Raw genomic sequence first — 20899 nt, 5'->3', positions numbered from 1 at the left:
CCTATGATTGATTTATTTATTTCTGTTTTGGGTTTGGGGTGTAGATTCATTAAAAACATGTGAAATTATGAAGGATTTGTCGAAAAAAAACAGTAGAATTTGACTGCAATAACTTTGAAGCAACATAAGTAAATAAAGAGTGGTTAAAATGCTGAAAACAATAATGTGATAGCTTTTATATCTACAATTATGATATATTGTTTGCTTCAAAAGCGACAAAATATTGAATTTGGTGAACCTAGTCAACCTCATTACCTGTAGATATCGAACAGAGAAGTACAAATCTATTGGTAATTGGTTTCCGATAGATTTGTGTATTTTGTCATTTAATTTTCAGTAAGATTTTGTGGAAAATGGAAATTTATTTATAAATCAGAGCTATTTTTATGCACGTCATTTTTGAGTTGGCAAAGACAAGGGATGTCACAATTAAAATAATGTTTAAAAATAAATTTCAATATTAAATTACTGTCATACTTATTAATACAATTGGGATACAAATCGCACAGCATTTATGAACCCATTAAAGTATTATAAAGTGTTCTTACTAAGAAAAAAAGTCCATCCCTATTTTAATGAACTTTAAAACTATTTAATAAATTAAGTCAGTTGTGTATAAGCATCCAGGCATTGGAGTATAATATCTTGTTAAATATGAAAATAGACACTTCTGTTAGTGTTCACAATTACCTCAGAAATATAAACAAATATTTTTACAATTTGCATAATTTAAACTTTATAATTTATCCACACAATGCAACCACAATTACCATATATTGAAGTATAAAAATATTTGCACACACCAAGCAAAAATATCCTCCCTGAATTAGAATAATTTTGGAAATTGCCCCTTTTTTCCTTTGTATTTGCGTGTGATGAATATATTAGGTGAAATAGAAGAGGACACGCATACATGCATGATATTAGTGTGAAAAAGAGAAAAAAGACTTTACAGAGATTAAAAGTGAAAGCAATTTTGACTTATAGTCAATGCAAGAAAAGGCATGTCAATTAGCAGCAACTGAAAAGGTTCAGATCTTCAAATTGCCCTGGCCAGATTCAACAGATTTTGTAAACATTTTCTGAAGACTCCATGTATACTGAATACAAATATCACATATATACGGTGCACAAACCTGATCTGCTTGGAAGAGTCATCAGAAGGTAATCTTAGTATTTACTTCTTCTTCTTCATTCGGCTTTTCCCATTAGGGGGCGCCAGCGGATCATCTGTCTCCATAACCCCTGTCCTCTACATCTGCCTCTTACAACCCAACTACCTGCATGTCATCTCTCACCACATCCATAATCCTCCTCCTTGGTCTTCCTCTTTTCCTCCTTCCTGGTGGCTCCATCCTCAGCATTCTCCTACAGATATAACCCATGTCCCTCCTCTGCACATGTCCAAACCATCTCAATCTCGCCTCCCTCACCTTGTCTCCAAAATGTCCTACATGCGCTGTCCCTCTAATAAACTAATTTCTAATCCTGTCCATTTTCGTCACTCCCAACGAAAACCTTAACATCTTCAGCTCTGCTACCTTCAGCTCCACCTCCTGTCTTTTACTCAATGCCACTATCTCTATTCCATACAACATCACAGGTCTCACCACAGTCCTCTAAACTTTCCCTTTCACTCTTGCAGATACTCTTCTATCACAAATCACTCCTGTTATCACTCTACTACACCCACCCCACCCTGCCTGCACTCTTTTCTTCACTTCCCTAAAACACTCTCCATTACTTTACAATGAGTTTGTTAACTACAGTAGTACTTAGTAGTACTACTGTACTTAACAAACTCATTAACTGTAAATATGTAACAGCTTTTAAAGTACAAGGGACCCAGTTCATTAGTTTCCAATAGATTGGAATTTGTCTATCTTGTTATGTAATTTTCAGTTAAGTTTTGGGGAAATTGGTAGGCCGTGGAAGCTCATTAATTATTGTTGGACATACTACAAGGTGGTTGACTCAGACAAGCAAACTAAATACAATAACACATCATTACTGAAAAGATAAAGATCACTTTAAAAAACCCTCAAATGTCATTTTATATTCAACTTGGCATATCATGTATTTTTTTATCATAAATATTTGGTGTTAACTACCTTCTAAAACAAATCATACAGATTGGGTGTCCAGTAACTCATTCATCTTAATATTTATTTAAGAATAATTTGTGTTTATGTTTCTTACACTTGAATTTAGACAGAACATTTTGTGGTGTTTTTTCTTCCTCACCATTGAATGTAAGATAATTAGCAGAACCTTCTGTTACATATGATTAATTATTGTGCTGACAAATACACGTGTTTAACTAGATTCAAATATAATATTATCTGTATTTGAATTATGTAATGTCTGAAATATGACGTGTTTCCTGTTTCCCAGTTGTTGAATGTGTACTCTTGGCTTAATCTCTGAGTTTTTTCTAAAAAATGTAAAAAAAAGTGAGTCATTTTGTAAATAGGAAAAGATAATTTTTGCTTCCTACCTGGAAGGTCGCTCATACCAGGTAACATGGAGGGGATCCACATCTGCCCCATGCAGACTCACCACTGGTGTCCCACAAGGCTCGGTACTTGGTCCCCTCCTTTTCTCCCTCTATACCCACTCCATTGGTGAAGTCATATCCTCACATGGGTTTTCTTATCACTGCTATGCTGATGACACTCAACTCATCTTTTCTTTCCCTCCATCAGATACCACAGCTTCCGCTCGGATCTCAGCATGCTTGTCAGACATATCTTTATGGATGAGGGCTCACCAACTTAAACTCAACCCCAGCAAAACAGAACTGCTGGTCATCCCAGGTGATTCATCTCCAGGTCAAGATCTACAAATAACACTTCATGACTCTCTGCTCTCCCTTCAGCCACTGCTCGTAACCTTGGGGTAACTATGGACAATGAACTGTCTTTTTTCCCACATGTCGCTAATGTTGCTCGTTCTTGTCGATTTCTTCTCTATAACATCCGAAGGATTCGACCATTTCTGTCCATACAGGCTGCCCAGTTGCTTGTTCAGTCTCTTGTCATTTCAAGACTGGACTACTGCAACTCTCTGCTGGCAGGTCTTCCCCTGAACGCTATTCGTCCACTGCAAATGATCCAAAACGCAGCTGCACGACTTGTGTTCAATCAGCCCAAGTTTTCCCACACCACCCCACTGCTGCGCTCCCTTCACTGGCTTCCAGTAGCTGCACGTATCAGATTCAAAACACTGATGTTTGCCTACAAGGCCAAAAATGGACCAGCACCATCTTACCTCAGTGACCTCATCACATCTCGCACTGCACCACGCTGTCTGAGATCCTCCAGCACTGCTCGACTGGTACCACCTTCTCTCAGAATGAGAGGTAAGTACAATTCAAGGCTCTTCTCTGTTCTGGCACCGAGGTGGTGGAATGAACTTCCCCTAGATGTCCGTACAGCAGAGTCCCTGATTTTCTTTAAGCGACGACTGAAGACCTACCTCTTCCTAAAATACCTAAATTAGCACTTTCCAAGTTTGTAGAATTCGAGTTATATTTATATTGAGTTTGTATTCTTGCGTACCAGTGTAGATTTATTCACTGCTAGAGATTTAAAGCACGTTTGTACGTCGTTCTGGATAAGGGCGTCTGCTAAATGCCGCAAATGTAAATGTAAATGTAAATAATAAACTCATCAAAACCATTGCTGATGTGGGTGGTTTGTTGGCTTGCTGCAAGAGATAAATATATATTCATTGATTCTAGATTACTAAGTTTTTTCTGTTCCAAAATTTTGGGTTGTCTGCCACTAAAGGTGCCAATGTATAAAGTTGTCAAACTTTATTGTAAATGTAAATCCCTGGAAATAAATGATAAATTTCTGATCTATCGTCAGAATTTTGTTTTCAAACACAAATATCTTCGGTGTATTAAAGGCAACAGAATTTCAGAGGGTACTGTATACATGAGGAACAGCACCATAACAAGATACTTATGTGTTCAAAACATTCCAAACATGTCTGCCAAATGAAAAAAGGACATTTTTGTAATATTAAAATCATTCAGATGTTATGATAATATAAAGAATTTAACGTAATGGTCTGTTGGAGATTAAAGAAACATTAATGCTCACATAATGACTATTTTGACTTTCAGTTCCAACAAAAAAAACAGCCGGACTGGCTTATCTTTAGATTTGTAAAATTCTTATTGGCTTATCCATGGCTAAGTGGGCAGCAGCACAGCAATAGAGAATATCTGGAACTTGAATAGACCACTTAATTCATGAAAATGTATAGTTTTAGGAAGAATTAACATCAATAGAAAAATGTGACAATCAGGAAAGTTATTAAAAAATTTTATTAACCGTATGAGCAATTAATGATGACAGATTAGGGTACAGCAAGTACACTATAACAGTATCTCAGCATTTACATGGGTCACAATTGTATTCTATTATAACAGTATCACAATAATAACAGAATAACAGTAAATCAAGTATAACTGAAAATGATTTAGAAAATATTAACAAAGTGAGTATTTAATTTATAGCGTAATATCATCAACCAAAACATGTTTGTGCGTGTTATAATACAAAATCTATTAACTTTTTGTACTATAAATGACATTTATTATATGAAATATAAGACATGATGGGACTTTAAATGGCTATGTTTCATGACTAAGTATATCGAAATAATCAAAACATCCAAAGCTTAGCCATCAAAACTCACATTTTAATATTGATGAGATTATTAATGTGTGATGACGAAAAAGCTATAATTATCAAAGCTATTTGTGTAGCAGTTATAATTATAGTTATCATCATTGACGCATGTGGATGAGTTGGCAGTCACTGTTGGCTCCACTCTGGCAAAATTGGAAAAGTCCACACGATATCTTCCCTCCTTGCTGTGGGAGATAATGGGGAGAAACTTGTAACCCCACATAATTTCCTGAGGTAAGTAAGAAGTTCTGACCTGGCAAGAAGAGCTGGTGGACTCAGCTATTCCATCCAGAAATACCACCAGCTCAAACTCCTGTTGATTTAAAGTCTCCACTGATATCCCAAAGAATGGACTTGACTTGTCAATTACATGATATAAAGTCAAGGGACATACAAAAAACAAGTTATCCTTTCCAACATCTACCTTGAAGTCAACATTGACCTGGTCCAGGATGATTGTTTCTCCATTAGGTGTTGCTGTTGTTCTCAGCAGCTTTCCATAGATCTGGCTGCTAATCATCAAAGATTTACGCAAGTTAGCCACTCTTATCTGCAAACAGAGGTCTCCTCCTTTCGGACAGACAACTGCCATCTCACTAAACGCTATGGTTTTGACCCTTTTCTTGGGAAGAGAAATTTTGGTCATAACTACTCCACACCAGAAGCAGTTAATGATCATCCCCAAAAGAATCTGGATAATAATGAGAACAATAGCACTAGGGCAGTATGGGGTGATATCGCGTCCACCAAACCCCACGGTTGTCTGCGTTTCCATAGAGAAGAGGAATGCAGTGGTCAGTCCATCAACATTACGTAAACATACTTTGTGTTTAGCTGGTGGATTTTGCCATGCCAAGTCTCCATTATTGTGAGCAATCCAATACCACAGAAGTCCAAATATGAACCAGCTGAGAGCAAAGGAGGCCACAAAGAAGACAAGAATTAAGCACCAACGAATCTCCACAATGGTGGTCCAGAAGTCCAGCACATAGGCAAAGCAATTGCTGTACCTCACATTGCCATATTCAATGTTACAGTGTCCATCCTTGTTCATCAAGCGTTTTTGACAAAGTCTGTGTTTGGTCAGGTAGTTTCTGAACATCTCTTTCAGGTAACACATCATTTTCAAATGACATGAGACTCAACCTAGAAAAAAGATGATATAAGTTTTGTCATATATAGTATATCACTGAAAAAGATAATTTCATAGTTTTGTATACATTTTTACAAAACATCTGAATGAAATACTTCATTACTGTACTTAAGTATTTAAGATTTGTCTGGTGTCAGTACTTTACTTAACTATTTATTTTTCTGACAACTTTTTAATTTCACTCATTACATTTTTACACAAATATCTGTTCTTTCTACTTCTTACATTTTTAAACCAGCCTTGTTACTTTAGTTTTAATCTATTTGGTGACATGATCAATATTTTTTCTTTTTACCGCACGCCGTTTTCAGCCAATCAAACATTTTTCTTGTCATTGCGCAGCTTTTTCAACCTACAACTGATGTATCATTTCCTGGCTCTCACACACCACAGATGTAGACTAGTTTACAAAGCTAACAACAAGCAAGGCAGATGGCAACAAGAAGTACAGTATGGGGTTAACGTGGATGAGGCAGAGGGAGTCAGTGATGTAAACATGACTGAGAACAGAGACATTCCTGATTACCTTATCATCATCATCTTTTCTCTGCTTGTGTTCTATAAGGTGGATGTTCAGCCTGAATACATCCATTTGGTAACAAAATTTTAAATTATTTTGTAATAATATATTAATATGACACGAGGTCCAGTTAACAGTGTGACACTAAATGTAGTAGTAATAGCTACTTTTTACTTAAATACATCTCAGAACCTAAACTTGTTTTCTTTAACTTAAGTAAAAAAGTGTAGTCAGTACTTCAACTTGTACCAGAGGCTTTTAAACATGAGTATCTGTACTTCTACTTAAATAAAGGATGTGTGTACTGTTACTTTGATAAAATAGAATTCTACCTTCAACTAAAAATTCTGGAAGATATCATTAGTACATCATAAACTGTAGCTTAAACTAACAAATAAAACGGACACAGCAAACTTAATAATATGCATCAGTACATTAGTTATTTCAGCAATAAGTTTTATTGTGTTTGACTCTGAGAAAAAAGTGTTTATAGACATGTGCTTTCAAATTAAGTATTCTGATTCTGATCTAGACAGAGTAATGTAATGTATTAGTATCGATATTAAAATCTATTCTATTTCAGTATGAACAGAATAGATTTTTATTTTAACAGAATAAAAAAGAATGTTATGGGAACAAAGCGGTAAACTGGGTAAACTGGAATATGGAGTGGTGCATATGCCAATTCTGAACTTTGGTCATGAGTTGTGGTCAAGTTGTTACAGTTCTTCACCACAAGGTGGCACATTCAAGAAACTTCGTCGGTACATCCATTTCCTGGTCCTGAAGACTCAAGTTTCATGAATTGACAAAGGTGCATTGCTAAGGTACACGCTCACATCCTGTTTTTGTGCCAGTGTGTTACAGGAGAACAGTCTTAAATATCAAATTTGACAGGTTTTAAGATGATGTGAGCCTGGTAAGGATTGGGCAAAATTTGTTGGAGTAGCAAAACCAGTAGTTGGTGCTGGCAAGAAATTTGTTGTCATAGCCTTAGGCCATGATCCTGAAAATGATTTTTGCCAAATTTGGTGTATTGAACTTGATTGATGCAGAGAACAAAACACTTTACCCTCACACAAAAAAAAAATGAGAAAGAGAAGAAGAAAAGGAAGAATAACAATAGGGTGCCTATGCACCTTCAGTGTTTGGACACCTAATAATACTAATAATAGTTTTTGTAGTAGTAATAATAAATAAATAAATAAATAAATAAATAAATATTGGAGGTAAACAAGCAGCGGGAACCATTCCAGTGATGTGAATACTACACTATAGTGTTTAAATAAAGTAACAAGCATGTTAAAACCAGTGGCAGCGTATTTGCCTTTCAGAGTAGCAACCTGGTTTAACCTAAATGCTTTTCTTCGGGAATTCTAGCAAGCAGTCTTCTGAGTCTTATGCAGCATTTAATGATAATCACATGGAAAGATATCAACTATGACAATCTGCTGTCTAAAAGATATAAGCTAATGATTCTGCTCAAATATTTCGTAATGCTCTATTAATAATAACAATATTAACAAAGCAACAAAGAGCTTTTTTTTTTAGACTTAATATATAAAAAAACGTACCGACTAGTTTATCAGCTGTGAAGAACATCTTTAAACTATGTATATTTGCTGAGCACTTGCAGATATATGTGAGTCCTAAGCAAAGTAGTCACTATGGCACTTACCTGTTAAAGTTCTTTAGTAGATATGAAAGTAAAAATTGGTGATTTCTCCTCTCTCTCTCTCTCTCTCTCTCTCTCTCTCTCTCTCTCTTTTAGGTAATTAATTTTGACCTTTTATGACTAATCTGTAAAATTTTGAACTCAATGAGAGATCTCAATATACTGTATCAGCCATTGAGAGCAATATACTCACAACAGTCACTCCTTTGTCTTTTCACACACTTCTGCTCTCACCTTGTTTGTGTGGTATGTGACTGCCCTGCCCTGTTCATCCACCCTCCTCCTTATAAGATACTAAGAGGCTACTTTTCATTGTAAACACAATTCATTAGGGGTGTCTTTCAAAGATTTATCTTAAAACATGCATTTACATAAGAAAATTGTTTCATAATGTTAAATAATTATTAGGGCTGTCAAAATGAAAGTGTTAATTTACGTGCACATTTACTCACAATGTCCTTTCTTTGCTCAGATATTTGAAAAATAATAATAATTTTTAATCAATAAATATTTGTTTTACTGATGCACCAAGTCTCAAATCAAGCACCAAAAACCGCCATGGTGCACACATCCGGCTATTAAAACCGTCCGTGTGGAAACATAGCAAAAGTTCTGTTTGGTGTCCTGGTGATTTACACCTCTTAAAACATCATAAATACTTAAAAACATTTACAAGAATATTTTGTCTTCATGCTCTAGTTAATTATGGTTACACTAATCATAAACATACATTTGCATAAAGCATCCATATTTGTCCATGTCCAAAAAACTTACATTTTAATTGATTGACAGCAATTATAAATTGTGCATTGATTTTTAACACCAAGTACATTTTATAATAAAAAAGATATTTGTTTATAAAATGTAGGTATGATTAAGAAAAACCATAGAATCATATTATATCATAAATTATAACATTAAAATATCCTCACTCACACTGGAGTTACTTTATAATATACAGGTGTGTTTTAAACATTAATTTAACTAATCATTATTATATTATATTAATGTATGTACATTTATAATATAATAAATAATTATTAGACACATTACTTCATGTCAAACTCTTTTTGACACTGACCTATTTAAAACATATTTTTAAAGGAACTGAGCGTGACAATCAAAAAAAAAAAAAAAAAAAAGTAATTGCATTACCAGTTACATGTGGGTGTTTACAAGAAGTTGCATTTATCATTCACAAGTGCTCTTCTAACAACAGGAAATTATTAGTATTAATTAATCAAGGCAAACAATAGGATCTTTTCCCATCTCTTAAGTTCCTCATCCGATAAACCTGTACAGTAGCTCTGAGCATAAAATATTTAAAATGCTTTTGCGATTATGTATTAACACTGAAATATTTTTTATATCTCCTGAGGCCATGTTCAATATATTATATACATACTGATCACCAGCCCCTCAACATGTTTTATAGGCACCATCTATATTCCTAATATTCCAGATATACATAAAATATCTATATGCATTATATAAAAAATTCTATTTATGCTACATAAACAAGCTAAAAGAATGTGAATGTCAAATGTGTTTATGTTTATGTTGGATTTCTCACTTCATCAATGTTACATTGGAAGAAAATGCTGTAACTTTTTTTTATTTCTGTAAAAAAAAATTATATATATATTATATATATATATATATATATATATTTATATGAGACTTTAAAAACCACAAACACATAAACCAGTAAATTTGCTGCTAATTTAGCTAAAAATATTAATAGCAATGGTTAAGCAACTTACCTCCTTCCTTTACACTCTTGCGCTTTCTCTCTGTCTCTCGCAGATTACAAGGTCACATGTTCAAATCCCATTGCTGTCTTGACTGGGTTCTTGAGCTACACTGATGTATTGTGCATGAAGCACTCGTTTATGTAGTACAAAACTTTGTTTCATATTCATTTTACAACACTTCATAGGCAACCAAGTTTGCGAATAAATTACTGTGGAATTTCCAGTCTAGGTATCTTACAGTTATGAGCCCCATATAAAAGTTCACTAACTCGAAACAAAAAACTGAGGAGATATTTAATCCATAAAGTTGTCCTGTTATTAAACTAAAAATGTGGTTTCAATTTTTATTTACTATCAAACATATGTATATACAAAAAAAAAAGCTTCATATGAAATCAGAAAGCTGTCAGCATGTTTTGTGCCCATACAAACAATGCCAGTAAGAAGCCACAGCTCTGCAGGTGCAGTAGTATTGCATCTCACCTCCACTAAGGTAACTTGAGACACAAGGGCTGTGTACATGATGTGTAAAGAAATGGATTAAACATACCGTTTACATTAAAGTTACACAACACAAATAATCTAGCAATTACTCACCCACAGATTCATTCACTTAATAACATAAAAAAAAAATCAATTTTATTAATACAACACGAGAGGCATGCTTGCTGCATGTAAAAAAAAAAAAAAGTGATTTATGACTTTGTGTGCCTATTTAGATATATTATATAGACAAAAGATTGTGTACACCTTACCATAAGATTCATTTGTGCTTTTTAAACATATCATTCCACATTTATTTCCCATATCATTCCACGTTTATTTCCCAGAACACTTCTGGGAAGTCAGGTACTGATGTAGGGTGAGGAGGCCTGTGGTGCAGACAGTGTTCAAATTGATTCACTATAAAAGTGTATAATAGAGTTGTAGTCTGAGCTCTATAGGCAACCACTGGCTTGTACTCCAAACCATGTAAACCATATCTTCATGAAGCTTGCATTGTGAACAGGGGCATTGTGATGCTGGAACAGGTTCGGTTTCCCTGTTCAGGTGAAGGGAAAATGTGATGTAAAATGTACTACATTTATACAATTATGTGCTTCCAACTTTGTAGTAATAGTCTGAGGAAGAACCGCATGTGGCTAGAAAAGTCAGGTGTCCCAATAACATATTGTGTATATGATAGGAGTAGTAACAAACGTAATTCACAATGTGAACTACAATTAAGTAGATTTAAGATATGCCATTATCATCTCCAAAAATATATTATCTCAGATTACATATTAGAATATATTACAATGACATATTACAATTTTAGACTAGCATTAGTTCATCTTCTCCAAATTTCTCTGTCCTCTACATCTGCTTCTTTCAAACCAACAACCTGCATGTCTTCCCTCACCACATCCATAAACCTCCTCCTTGGCCTTCCTCTTTTCCTCCTTCCTGGTGGCTCCATCCTCACCGTTCTCCTACCGATATACCCCATGTTCCTCCTATGCACATTTCCAAACCATCTCAATCGGGCCTCTCTCACTTTGTCCCCAAAATGTCCTACATGCACTGTCCCTCTAATAACCTCGTTTCTAATCCTGTCCATCATCGTCACTCCCAATTAAGATCTTAACTCTTAGCTCTTCTACCTCCAGCTCCACCTCCTGTCTTTTTCTCAATGCCACTGTCTCTAAACCAGGTCTCACCAGGTCGCAGGTCTCACCACAGTCCTAGAAACTTTCCCATTCATTTTCAAAGATACCCTTCTACCCTTCTTCACTCCTGCTATCACTCTTCTCCACCCACTCCACCCTGCCTGTACTCTTTTCTTTACTTCTCTAACACACTCTCCATTACTTTGCACTGTTGACCCCAGGTACCTGAACTCCTCCACCTTCTCCACCTCTTCTCCCTGCAACCGCACCACTCCACTGCCCTCCCATTTATTCACACACAAGGTACTCTGTCTTACTCCTACTGACTTTCATTTCCCTTCTCTCCAGCGTGTACCTCGAAATCTCCAGGCTCTTCTCAACCTGCTCCCTACTCTCACCACAAATCACAGTATCATCCACAAACATCATAGTCCATGGCGACTCCTGTCTGACCTCGTCCGTCTATCTCCACTGCAAACAGGAAAGGGCTCAGGGCCAATCCTAGATGTAATCAAACCTCCACCTTAAACCAGTCTGTCGTTCCTACTGCATACTTCATTGCTGTTACACTGTCCTCATACATGTCCTGCACCACCCTCACATACTTCTCTGACACACCTGACTTCCTCATACAATACCACAACTCCTCTTTCGGCACTCTGTCGTATGCTTTCTCTAAATCCACAAACACACAATGCAACTCCTTCTGAGCGACTCTATACTTCTCCATCAACATTCTCAAAGCAAATAAGGCATCTGTGGTGCTCTTCCTCAGCATGAAACCATACTGTTTCTCACAGATGGTAACCTCTTCTCAGCCTGGCTTCCACTACTCTTTCCCACAACTTCATGGGTTGACTGATCAATTTTATTCCCCTGTAGTTACTGCAGGTCTAAACATCTTCCTTATTCTTAAAGATCAGTACCAGCACACTCCTTCCCATTCCTCAGGCATCCTCTCACCTTCCAAAATTTTGTTGAATAATCTTTAGCCTAGCATTAGTTAAAGACCCACAATTTCTTAGTGTACAAAGAATGCATGCTTCAGGACTTTCTGTTCTGACACAGAGATGGTAACACATTTTCACTTGATGTCAGAACAGCTAAGTCACTAGTAGTCTTCAAATGGTGTCTTAAGGCATACCATTTCCAGCAGTGGATACATTAACAATATTCCTATTTAAAATAATCATAGTCTATACATGCTTCAGAGTTTTAGACTAATTGTATTCTTAGTCTTTCTTCTAATGAACTGGTATTAGAATGTATTTATTGATAGAGACTTCAAATGAACATGAATTAACAAAATTTCCGAAGCAGTCGTGGGACTCATCTCTTGCAGAAAACTTTATGGGTTTATTTATAAACGGATCAATTATGGAACCTTGAATCTTAATGCTATATTATTTTAGTCATTGTACAAAATATTTATATCTATGCATAGCTCGGTACACTAAAGACCTACATACATTTTATATTATTATTCCTTTGATGATCCTTTGTTATCATCACTCTCTTTAGGTGATAATAATATCAACTACATAATTGTTATTTTATAAAGTATTTTTGCCATTTAAATTCCTTATGAGCAAGGCAAAAGTGAGAGTGGGATGTAAATCTCATTTATGAGCGACTTGAACGTAAGAAAATTGAAGGTGATGAAGAAATCTTGAGAAGTACCAGACTAAAAAGTAATCCTATTCTCATCTGGGTGACATTAGGAGTAGGTTTATAGCAAAGCATTAAAATACAGAGCTGCGTAGTTGAAGTGATCCTGATGGTATAATGGAGTCCACATTGGTTTACTCAGAGTTTATTGGAGTTCTCGGCTTTCCTCACACTTTCCAGTAACAGAGTGTATTACTGCATCATGGCACTGTATCCATTAAAACTCTGACAAGGATTAAAGTGAATTAAAATGAGTGATATATGAGTTTGCTTTGGATGGTTCTACTTAGGAACAATCAAGATGTCTTTGTAATTGATATGAACATTTTCCTAAAGTGGCTTAGTACTACAAACAGTTTTGCATTAATTCTCAATCAGCAAACACTGATACTTTTAACAATGATGAATCTACAAAGAATATCTCATCCTACTCATTTAGGGTGGGTTCCATTTTGAGTCAGATTCCTCCCATGGTTTCTTCCTCATATTGTCTAAGGAGGCCACCGTCACCTCTGGCTTGGTGATTAGGGCTAAACTTATAGGAACTAATTTATTATTACTGTTTCCGAAGCTGCTTTGAGACAGTGTTCGTTGTTGAAAGCACAATACAAATAGGATTTAATTAAATTGAAATGAGTGAGTGGATGTAACAATATACAGTACTTTAAGGAAACTGGAAGGTAAGTATGAGCACAGTGATAGAATTTTTTATTATGGTAGCAGTTCCTAATGCTACCACAAGTCTGCAGTATTCAAGTGAGAATATCTACTGACTGGTTTAATGGTTTTTTTGTTGCAAATATCTACTAAATCCATGTAGAAATCTGTTTTCTGTCATTAGAAACAGACATTGAATGCAGAAAGCCCCATTCGACAGAGAAAGCAGATTATTATGTGTTTGAATCATATAGTTTTTTTTATAGCTATTCAACAAAATGACCAACCAAATTTGTTGGTTAAACAGTAAGTACAGTATCTTGAACAGTAAGGCTTTTTTTTCTTATTTCTAAAGTTTTTTTTTTCCTTTGCCATTTAACAAGGGTGAAAAGGGTCAAGACTGATGGAAGATAAGCAGTTCAGCATTATATTACAGAAGTAAATGAACAATCCAAATGAACAGTGAATAATAGATGCATGTTCAAACTGTGCATAGAGTTATTTCCTTCTGCCTGGTATGCGTTCTTGTAAATGTTAGCAGTATTACTCAGGCTAGTTTTTACAAAAGGTTTCATTGTTAAGAATATTATACCTGGAAGGAAAATGTCTGCTCCAAAAATATTTTATTTGTTTTTCACATCAACCATGTAACTGGAACTGGGCACACTCCAGGATGTTGCAAGATATCCGAAATGTATTCATAGAACTATATTTCTCTCTCTGTTTATATGCTTGTTTAGCAGAAAGAAGAGGAAGAGATGGTTTTACAGGCCATTCAGGGCTAAAGTTGAATTTCTGAAATGTGTTTTGTGACATCTAAAGGGTTAAATGGATATCAACCCCACCGAACACCTTTGAGATGAACTGAAATGTCATTTGTGAAACAGGCCTCCTTTCCAACATCAGTGCCCAACCTCACTAATGTGCATGCGATGGAATGGGCAAATCCCCACAGCCACACTTCACAGAGTAGTGGAGGTTATATAAACAGCAAAGGAGGAATCAAATCTGAAATTGGATGTACAACGAGCACTTACAACTCTTTCACCATATACTTTTAGGAAACCATAAATATATTTCAATATATTCCAGTAGAAATATACGGTTTAACCCTCTACTTATAAAATACTTTTAAACCTTCAATTAACTGGTTGTAACAAAACTACTTTTGTGTAAGGAACCAAAGAGAAAATCTACAAGATGTTGCTATAAGTAAAACTTTCTTTCGGCTTCTCCCGTTAGAAGTTGCCACAGCGGATCATCCGCATGTTTGATTTTGCACATGTTTTTACGCTGGATGCCCTTCCTAACACAACCCTCCCCATTTATCCAGGCTTGGGACCGGCACTAAGGCTTGTGCAACCCTAATGGCTGGGGTTGGTTCCCTGACCGGGGATCGAACGCGGGCCGCAGTGGTGAGAGCGATGCATTCTAACCACTAGACCGCCAGGGAACCTTCACAAGCTGTAGCTATAAGTAATTTTGTAAAATGTCAGGCTTGAACAAGTTGAATGATCACTCGAATGAAGAGATGACGATTAGGCTTATGTTTAAATGCTTTTATTGACTCTTACCTCAGGGGATAAGACAGAGACATGACTGATGATGATCAAAGGAAATACACATTTTCTAATCTATAACTATAAATTATTGCATTTCTTTTGTATGTAGATTAAGTTACAAAATGTAGAGGTAGGCATGGCTCACCAAAACTGGACATTTGTTGATTGGAAATGTGTTGCCTGTTTTTTCCATCTTGAATTCCCCTTAAGAGACCAAATTAATTACAGTAATGAATTATATGTATCAAAATAATTAACAAAATATTCCATTACCAGTTGCTATTTACCTAAATATTTAAAAATAAAAGTTATTAAAACTCCAAACACTTAACCCAGCAGTTATGCTTATACATTCATTTAAATAACAACCATGAAGTCCTGTTATTTTAAACCTCATCATAGCACTGAGACATCACTGATTATAGTATTTGACCTTGTATTGACCTCTGATCAGAGTTATGTCTCCTTGTTTATGTTGATTGGCCTTAGTGCTTTTTTTTCACATACTAAGTTTTTTTTTTGTTTTTGGATCTGCAATGTTCTGTCAGCTTTTATCATTATATAGGCCATTCTACTATATTTACTGTTACCGCAAAGAGCCACATCATACACATGGGCACACATGAACATCACCCATCCCTTCCTCTCTCTCACACACACACACCTCTTCTCAGCCAGATTTATGTGTAAATGTCACACACCAACATAATGACAGAAATGGACTCCTACAGTTCTAAGACCACAGGCCAGTCATTTTCAACAATGAACATGGTGCACTGTCTCACACACACAAACTCTTAGTTTAACCAAGTCCACAAACAAAAATATAATAATTTACAATAGCGTTTTTCTTTTACTGTGCATGTTACTTAGTGGGACTTTTGGCATTCCTTGCCTTGAACAATCCCCTTCAAATCTGCCTCGTATTCCGTTGTTGCCACTCGAAGCAATTCTTTCACATGGGTGTCAGTCAGAACAGATCAATGCTTTGATTTCACGTGTTTCAGGGTAGAAAACACAGACTTTGTGTGTGTGTTGTTTTTTTTTGTTTGAGCGTGTTCACTTCGCTTGAGTTTAATACGGTATTTTCGTCAAATGCGCATGCGCGTGAGATGAATATACCGCAGGGATGGGCAATTAATTTTTACAAGGGGCCACATGAGAAACCTGAATTGTGTCAGAGGGCCACACCAACGATAATATTTTAGGGATGCACCGAAATTAAAATCCAATTCAAAAGTCAATGAAATCCATATTTTTTTGTGTTATGCTTTTTGCCTTTTCAAAAACGTCCTCCACAGACGGAGTGCGCATGCTCGGATTGACTTTACTTTTCTGCGCCGCGTTCTTCTCATATTTAGAATGGCAATCGGGATGTTTGGATTTCAGGTGATAAATTAAACCCGACTTGGGGAAACTCTTTGCAGATACACCCCCTCTTGAAATTTCAGCATTGCATGTTTTGCAAATCGCTCTCCACACACCGCAGACATGTTGCTCTTATCCAGATAACCGTGTGCTGCTGCGCTTTTTTATTGCGTCATTACAATTGTGTTTCGTCTGATATACCGCAAAGTTTCCCAGTAGGGGCAAGCTCATTTAAGTCTTAAAATACCGTATTGAACTCACACGCACATTAAAAAAACAAAAACAAAAACAAACTACGATATGAACGTAAAAGCCGCATGAAACCAGCCAAAGAGCCGCATGCGGGTTGGCCACCCCTGTATTATATTGTTTCAAATTGTTGTTCCTATAATCTTAGTGTTCATTCTTTTTCAAAGTCAGTTTTGTTTGCTAATTAACAAATAGTATTATTGTGTCCTATGAAGTTAATGTTTTAGAACTGTATTGTAAAGAGAAATATCTCAGTACTAGTAAACTAATAATCTTACTTCATGATATACTGTATATAACTCACTAATTATCACTTAGTTTATAATAAACAACCTAAATACTGTTTTATTATTTACTATTTATCCAGTATTCATTAAATTACAATTTCCAACTGTAGTTATGTCATGCCCAAGTTATTAAATAATTAACAGCTTAGTGATTTTGACATTTTTATCATTAGATTCTCAATGTGTTTCTCTCTAGCATTTGTGCAGTCTGATAATGATTTCTTGGTGATTTTAACTACTCTTTAAATCTGATGAATTATTGTTTGTATTATAATTCATTATAAAATGGCACTGTCTATTTTATATTTGGGATGTTATGTATTGACTGACAGTATGTAATGGTTTTTTTGAGACCTAGTAAAACACACACAGGTCACAATGACAAGCCTCAAAAACCCTGGTCTTTTTCCGCCACATCTGCACAGTGAATAATCTGTAAATTGCTATGAGTATGCAGACATCAATTAACTTTCACATATTTTTCAATCAAGCATCAAAAGATTGTACAATTATTGTCAGTGTTATTTATTCTGTTTACTTTAATTAAATCAGACTGAGGATACTGTATATTAGTTAGTTAGTTACACTATAATTTACTGCCATGTCAGCTACTGAGGCTATCTTCATGGCAAGAACAGTTTATAAGATCAAAGATATCCTAAAATCCCAAAGAAATAAATATAGACAAATTAAATGTAATTTTTTACACTAACACATGACAGAAATTCTAAAACCTTTTCTGACGAAACCTTGTAAAATAGCTCTTTAAACGAATTGGCCTCATAAAACAACCGTCTGTGGTCATTATAAGCAGTATAGTCCAACAAAATATGCTTATGATACTGTATATAACTAGTTAGATCATAACTAATTTGAGATTTTATACTATTTCATTTATACCTACTGTTCAGCTTATTTGATTGTCAAACTCCGTTCACTGAGAAAAATGTGCCACCATACATAAACTACAACCTGATACTCTACTTCAAACAGTGTTTGCATGTACATTATCAGTACAGAAACTACTGATTTTATAATTTATTTCTAATGCTATCATATAAACCCTGCCATATATTGCTTCTAATATACACTTTGGGCCTTATTTTGTGCTATACTGTGCACACTGTGCACCAGACCTGCAAATAAATGAATTAAAACCTACAGCTTTCTTTTTATGAACTACGTTTTACCCTGGAGGGCTGTGATGAAGCTGCACACTTATTATTTCCCTGTGATACACAACTGAACAGGACTAGGAGAATGAGAAAAAGAAAGCAGACCATTTGACTATGGAAGAAGTGAATTTATTGATGTTTCCTGCTTGCAACCACAGAGAAAGGAATCATCTATTTGAACTAACAATATATCCATCTTATATATCCAGTATATTAGTGTCCCCTTAACCCTTCCCACAATCAAGCAGGCAATTACAGGGTTCAATATCAAGCCATTTGAGTGCATAGTGACAGCCACAGTTAGAAGAAAAGAATAGAAACCATTATGCACTTAAAAATTAGGATAATAAATTAAAAAAAGGCAAAAATGTTAAAACATGTTTTGAGTCTTGCAGAATTTCATTATACAATTTTTTTGTTTGTTTTTTACAAAAAATAAAATAAAAAGGAAGTCTCCAGCTCCCAGGTCTCACTTTTTTTTGCCATTAGTGTCCAGTATTATCAATGATTGCAATCAGTAAACAGTTCTTTAGGTGGTCAGTTGAACATAGTAGTCAGTTAGAATGACTAAAGTATCACATGCATGTGCATGCGGAGTACAGGACATTACATTGCTGTTCACTAGACATGGGAGAGACTGGAGGCATCTGCCAATAATCCTGCCTCCATTTAACCAATTCTCACAATCATAAAAGTAGAGAAATTAATTTGACCAAACATATGGTGCTGTGACTAAAATATGCCTTCTGAAACAATTCGATTTCCCTTGAAACAAAACAAGGGTGCCTGAGGGTACTATTCATCTAAGCACTCAATCCACACACCGATTCAACAAACATGTGACTAGGAGTACAGGCAACAGCAACAGACATAATGACAAACCAAACCTGTCCCTACACGACACAGCTCAGGAAATAACCGAGAAAATGGAACACCTGCTTTATACTCATATAGACTTTTAGTTATATAATAATAAAGTACATAAAGTAAATGAAGTAATTTCACTCATCATACTTTCTCTTTCTGATTTACTATACATATAAGTAGGTACAAATAACCTGCATGTACAAGCAAGCTACTGAAAGGAAAAACCAAAAGGTTTTCATAATCAGATTTTATCGGATGATTGATCAGATTTTAAAAATTCAATGTTACCATTCAAAATATTGAGTTTAAGATTATAAACGGAGCTCCATGATACAGCAGTTGCAATAATAGAACTAGTAGCAGTGTTAAATAACTTGGTTTTGTTTCTTAATGAACTCGATATGCATTTCTGATTCTAAGAGAGAGCAGTTATATTATTGGTCAGTAGTATGTTCACCATTCTGTGGCCCCATATCGCCCCCTGATGGTCTAGATTAGATATGCATCTGCTCCAGGTATTTGTAGGTGGGGTTTTCATAGCCATGGTTCTGCATCTTGTTCAGGTGACGGTCCTCAGGACTCAACATTGGATCAACCTTACACAAAAAAAAAAGAGAGAAAAAATAACAAAAAAATTATCATCTTTGTATGGTCTAAAAAAAATTCCTTTTGATAATTTTACCCCTGTACCTATTATTTTTATAACTATTATTATAAATGTCTGTGTGTTAGACTGACCTCCACAATGCCATGGCTGATGGTGCCATACTGCCTTTTTCTGAGCAGGACCAGACTGATCACAATCACAGTTGCTATAGCAACTGCAATCACCAGCAAGCCAATCAGAGTACCATTCGCAAAGCTGAACACCTCACCCAGTGGGTGATGCATCTCCTGGTTTTCTCTGTGACTGAACTGTTAAAAGAAGTACAAATTAAACATATTGAGATTTACAGCTTGGTCATAAAAGTTTATTTTATATATATATATATATATATATATATATATATATATATATATATATATATATATATATATATAAATAAAAAACATTAAATCTGTTTATTAAAAATCTGACTAATAGCACCATTTGGTAATGCAATTTAATGAAATAAAATAAAAATAAACTCTTTCAGAAAAAAGCACACCATTTTACCCTTTTAGAACAATCCTACTGAACTTTCTACTCAATCAACACTTTTAATGATATGTTCGTAAACATTTAAACTTTTTTCCCGTGATTAATTATACCATCAAAATCCGCATTAAAGGCCGCATTATATTACTCATTGCAGTAATGCTGGCATAGCATTTAATGTTCATCAGACACTGAGTAGTAATGATCAGATAAAATATAAACAGGGAGGGGGAACGATTCCTTGCTGTTTGTTAGAAAAAATAAAGAAAAAAGACAAACTGCAAAACCATCTGAATGAACTTCTCCATACATACATCGTCTATAAACTGCTCAGTTTAGGATACATAAATAGATCATTTAAAATCTGCAATTAATTAATTTGGTGAAACCCTCAATATAGACACAGTCAAGAGTAAAATTTATCATGGCTTATATACTACTGAAGCAATAACGCAGATCAGTTTCCAAATTTCT

At 35.2% G+C, this 20899-nt stretch overlaps 2 protein-coding genes across 6 annotated transcripts in view; both read right to left on the bottom strand.

The window, feature by feature from the left end:
• Positions 1-4318: 4318 nt before the first annotated feature.
• LOC124395802 (ATP-sensitive inward rectifier potassium channel 1-like) lies at positions 4319-10393 on the bottom strand. Of its 2 annotated transcripts, none has more exons than XM_046864646.1 (2): positions 9815-10393; positions 4319-5849 (listed from the first exon to the last, which is right to left on the bottom strand). In XM_046864646.1, exon 2 carries the CDS (start codon positions 5824-5826, stop codon positions 4732-4734), a length of 1095 nt encoding a protein of 364 aa, XP_046720602.1. In that variant the 5' UTR covers positions 5827-5849; positions 9815-10393; the 3' UTR covers positions 4319-4731. The 2 variants fall into 2 exon arrangements, with proteins under 2 accessions (XP_046720602.1, XP_046720601.1); XM_046864645.1 differs by lacking the exon at positions 9815-10393 and adding an exon at positions 8055-8303.
• Positions 10394-18527: 8134 nt separating this feature from the next.
• Positions 18528-20899, bottom strand: part of aplp2 (amyloid beta (A4) precursor-like protein 2) — a 53508-nt gene continuing 51136 nt past the window's right edge. For all 4 annotated transcript variants that reach the window (XM_046864095.1, XM_046864093.1, XM_046864096.1 and 1 more), the window contains 2 exons: positions 20026-20202; positions 18528-19883 (listed from right to left, as the gene is read on the bottom strand). In XM_046864095.1, the coding sequence (XP_046720051.1) occupies positions 19782-19883; positions 20026-20202 (279 nt within the window). In that variant the 3' untranslated portion in view covers positions 18528-19781. The remainder of the gene's footprint in view (positions 19884-20025; positions 20203-20899) is intronic.

This window comes from Silurus meridionalis, chromosome 13 (genome assembly GCF_014805685.1).
Source record: "Silurus meridionalis isolate SWU-2019-XX chromosome 13, ASM1480568v1, whole genome shotgun sequence".
Lineage (NCBI taxonomy): Eukaryota > Metazoa > Chordata > Actinopteri > Siluriformes > Siluridae > Silurus > Silurus meridionalis.
This window is presented reverse-complemented; position numbering and strand designations above follow the sequence as displayed.

Coding starts and splice junctions, on each gene's coding strand:
- LOC124395802 (XM_046864646.1), bottom strand. CDS start 5,826: ATGATGTGTTACCTGAAAGAGATGTTCAGAAACTACCTGACCAAACAC.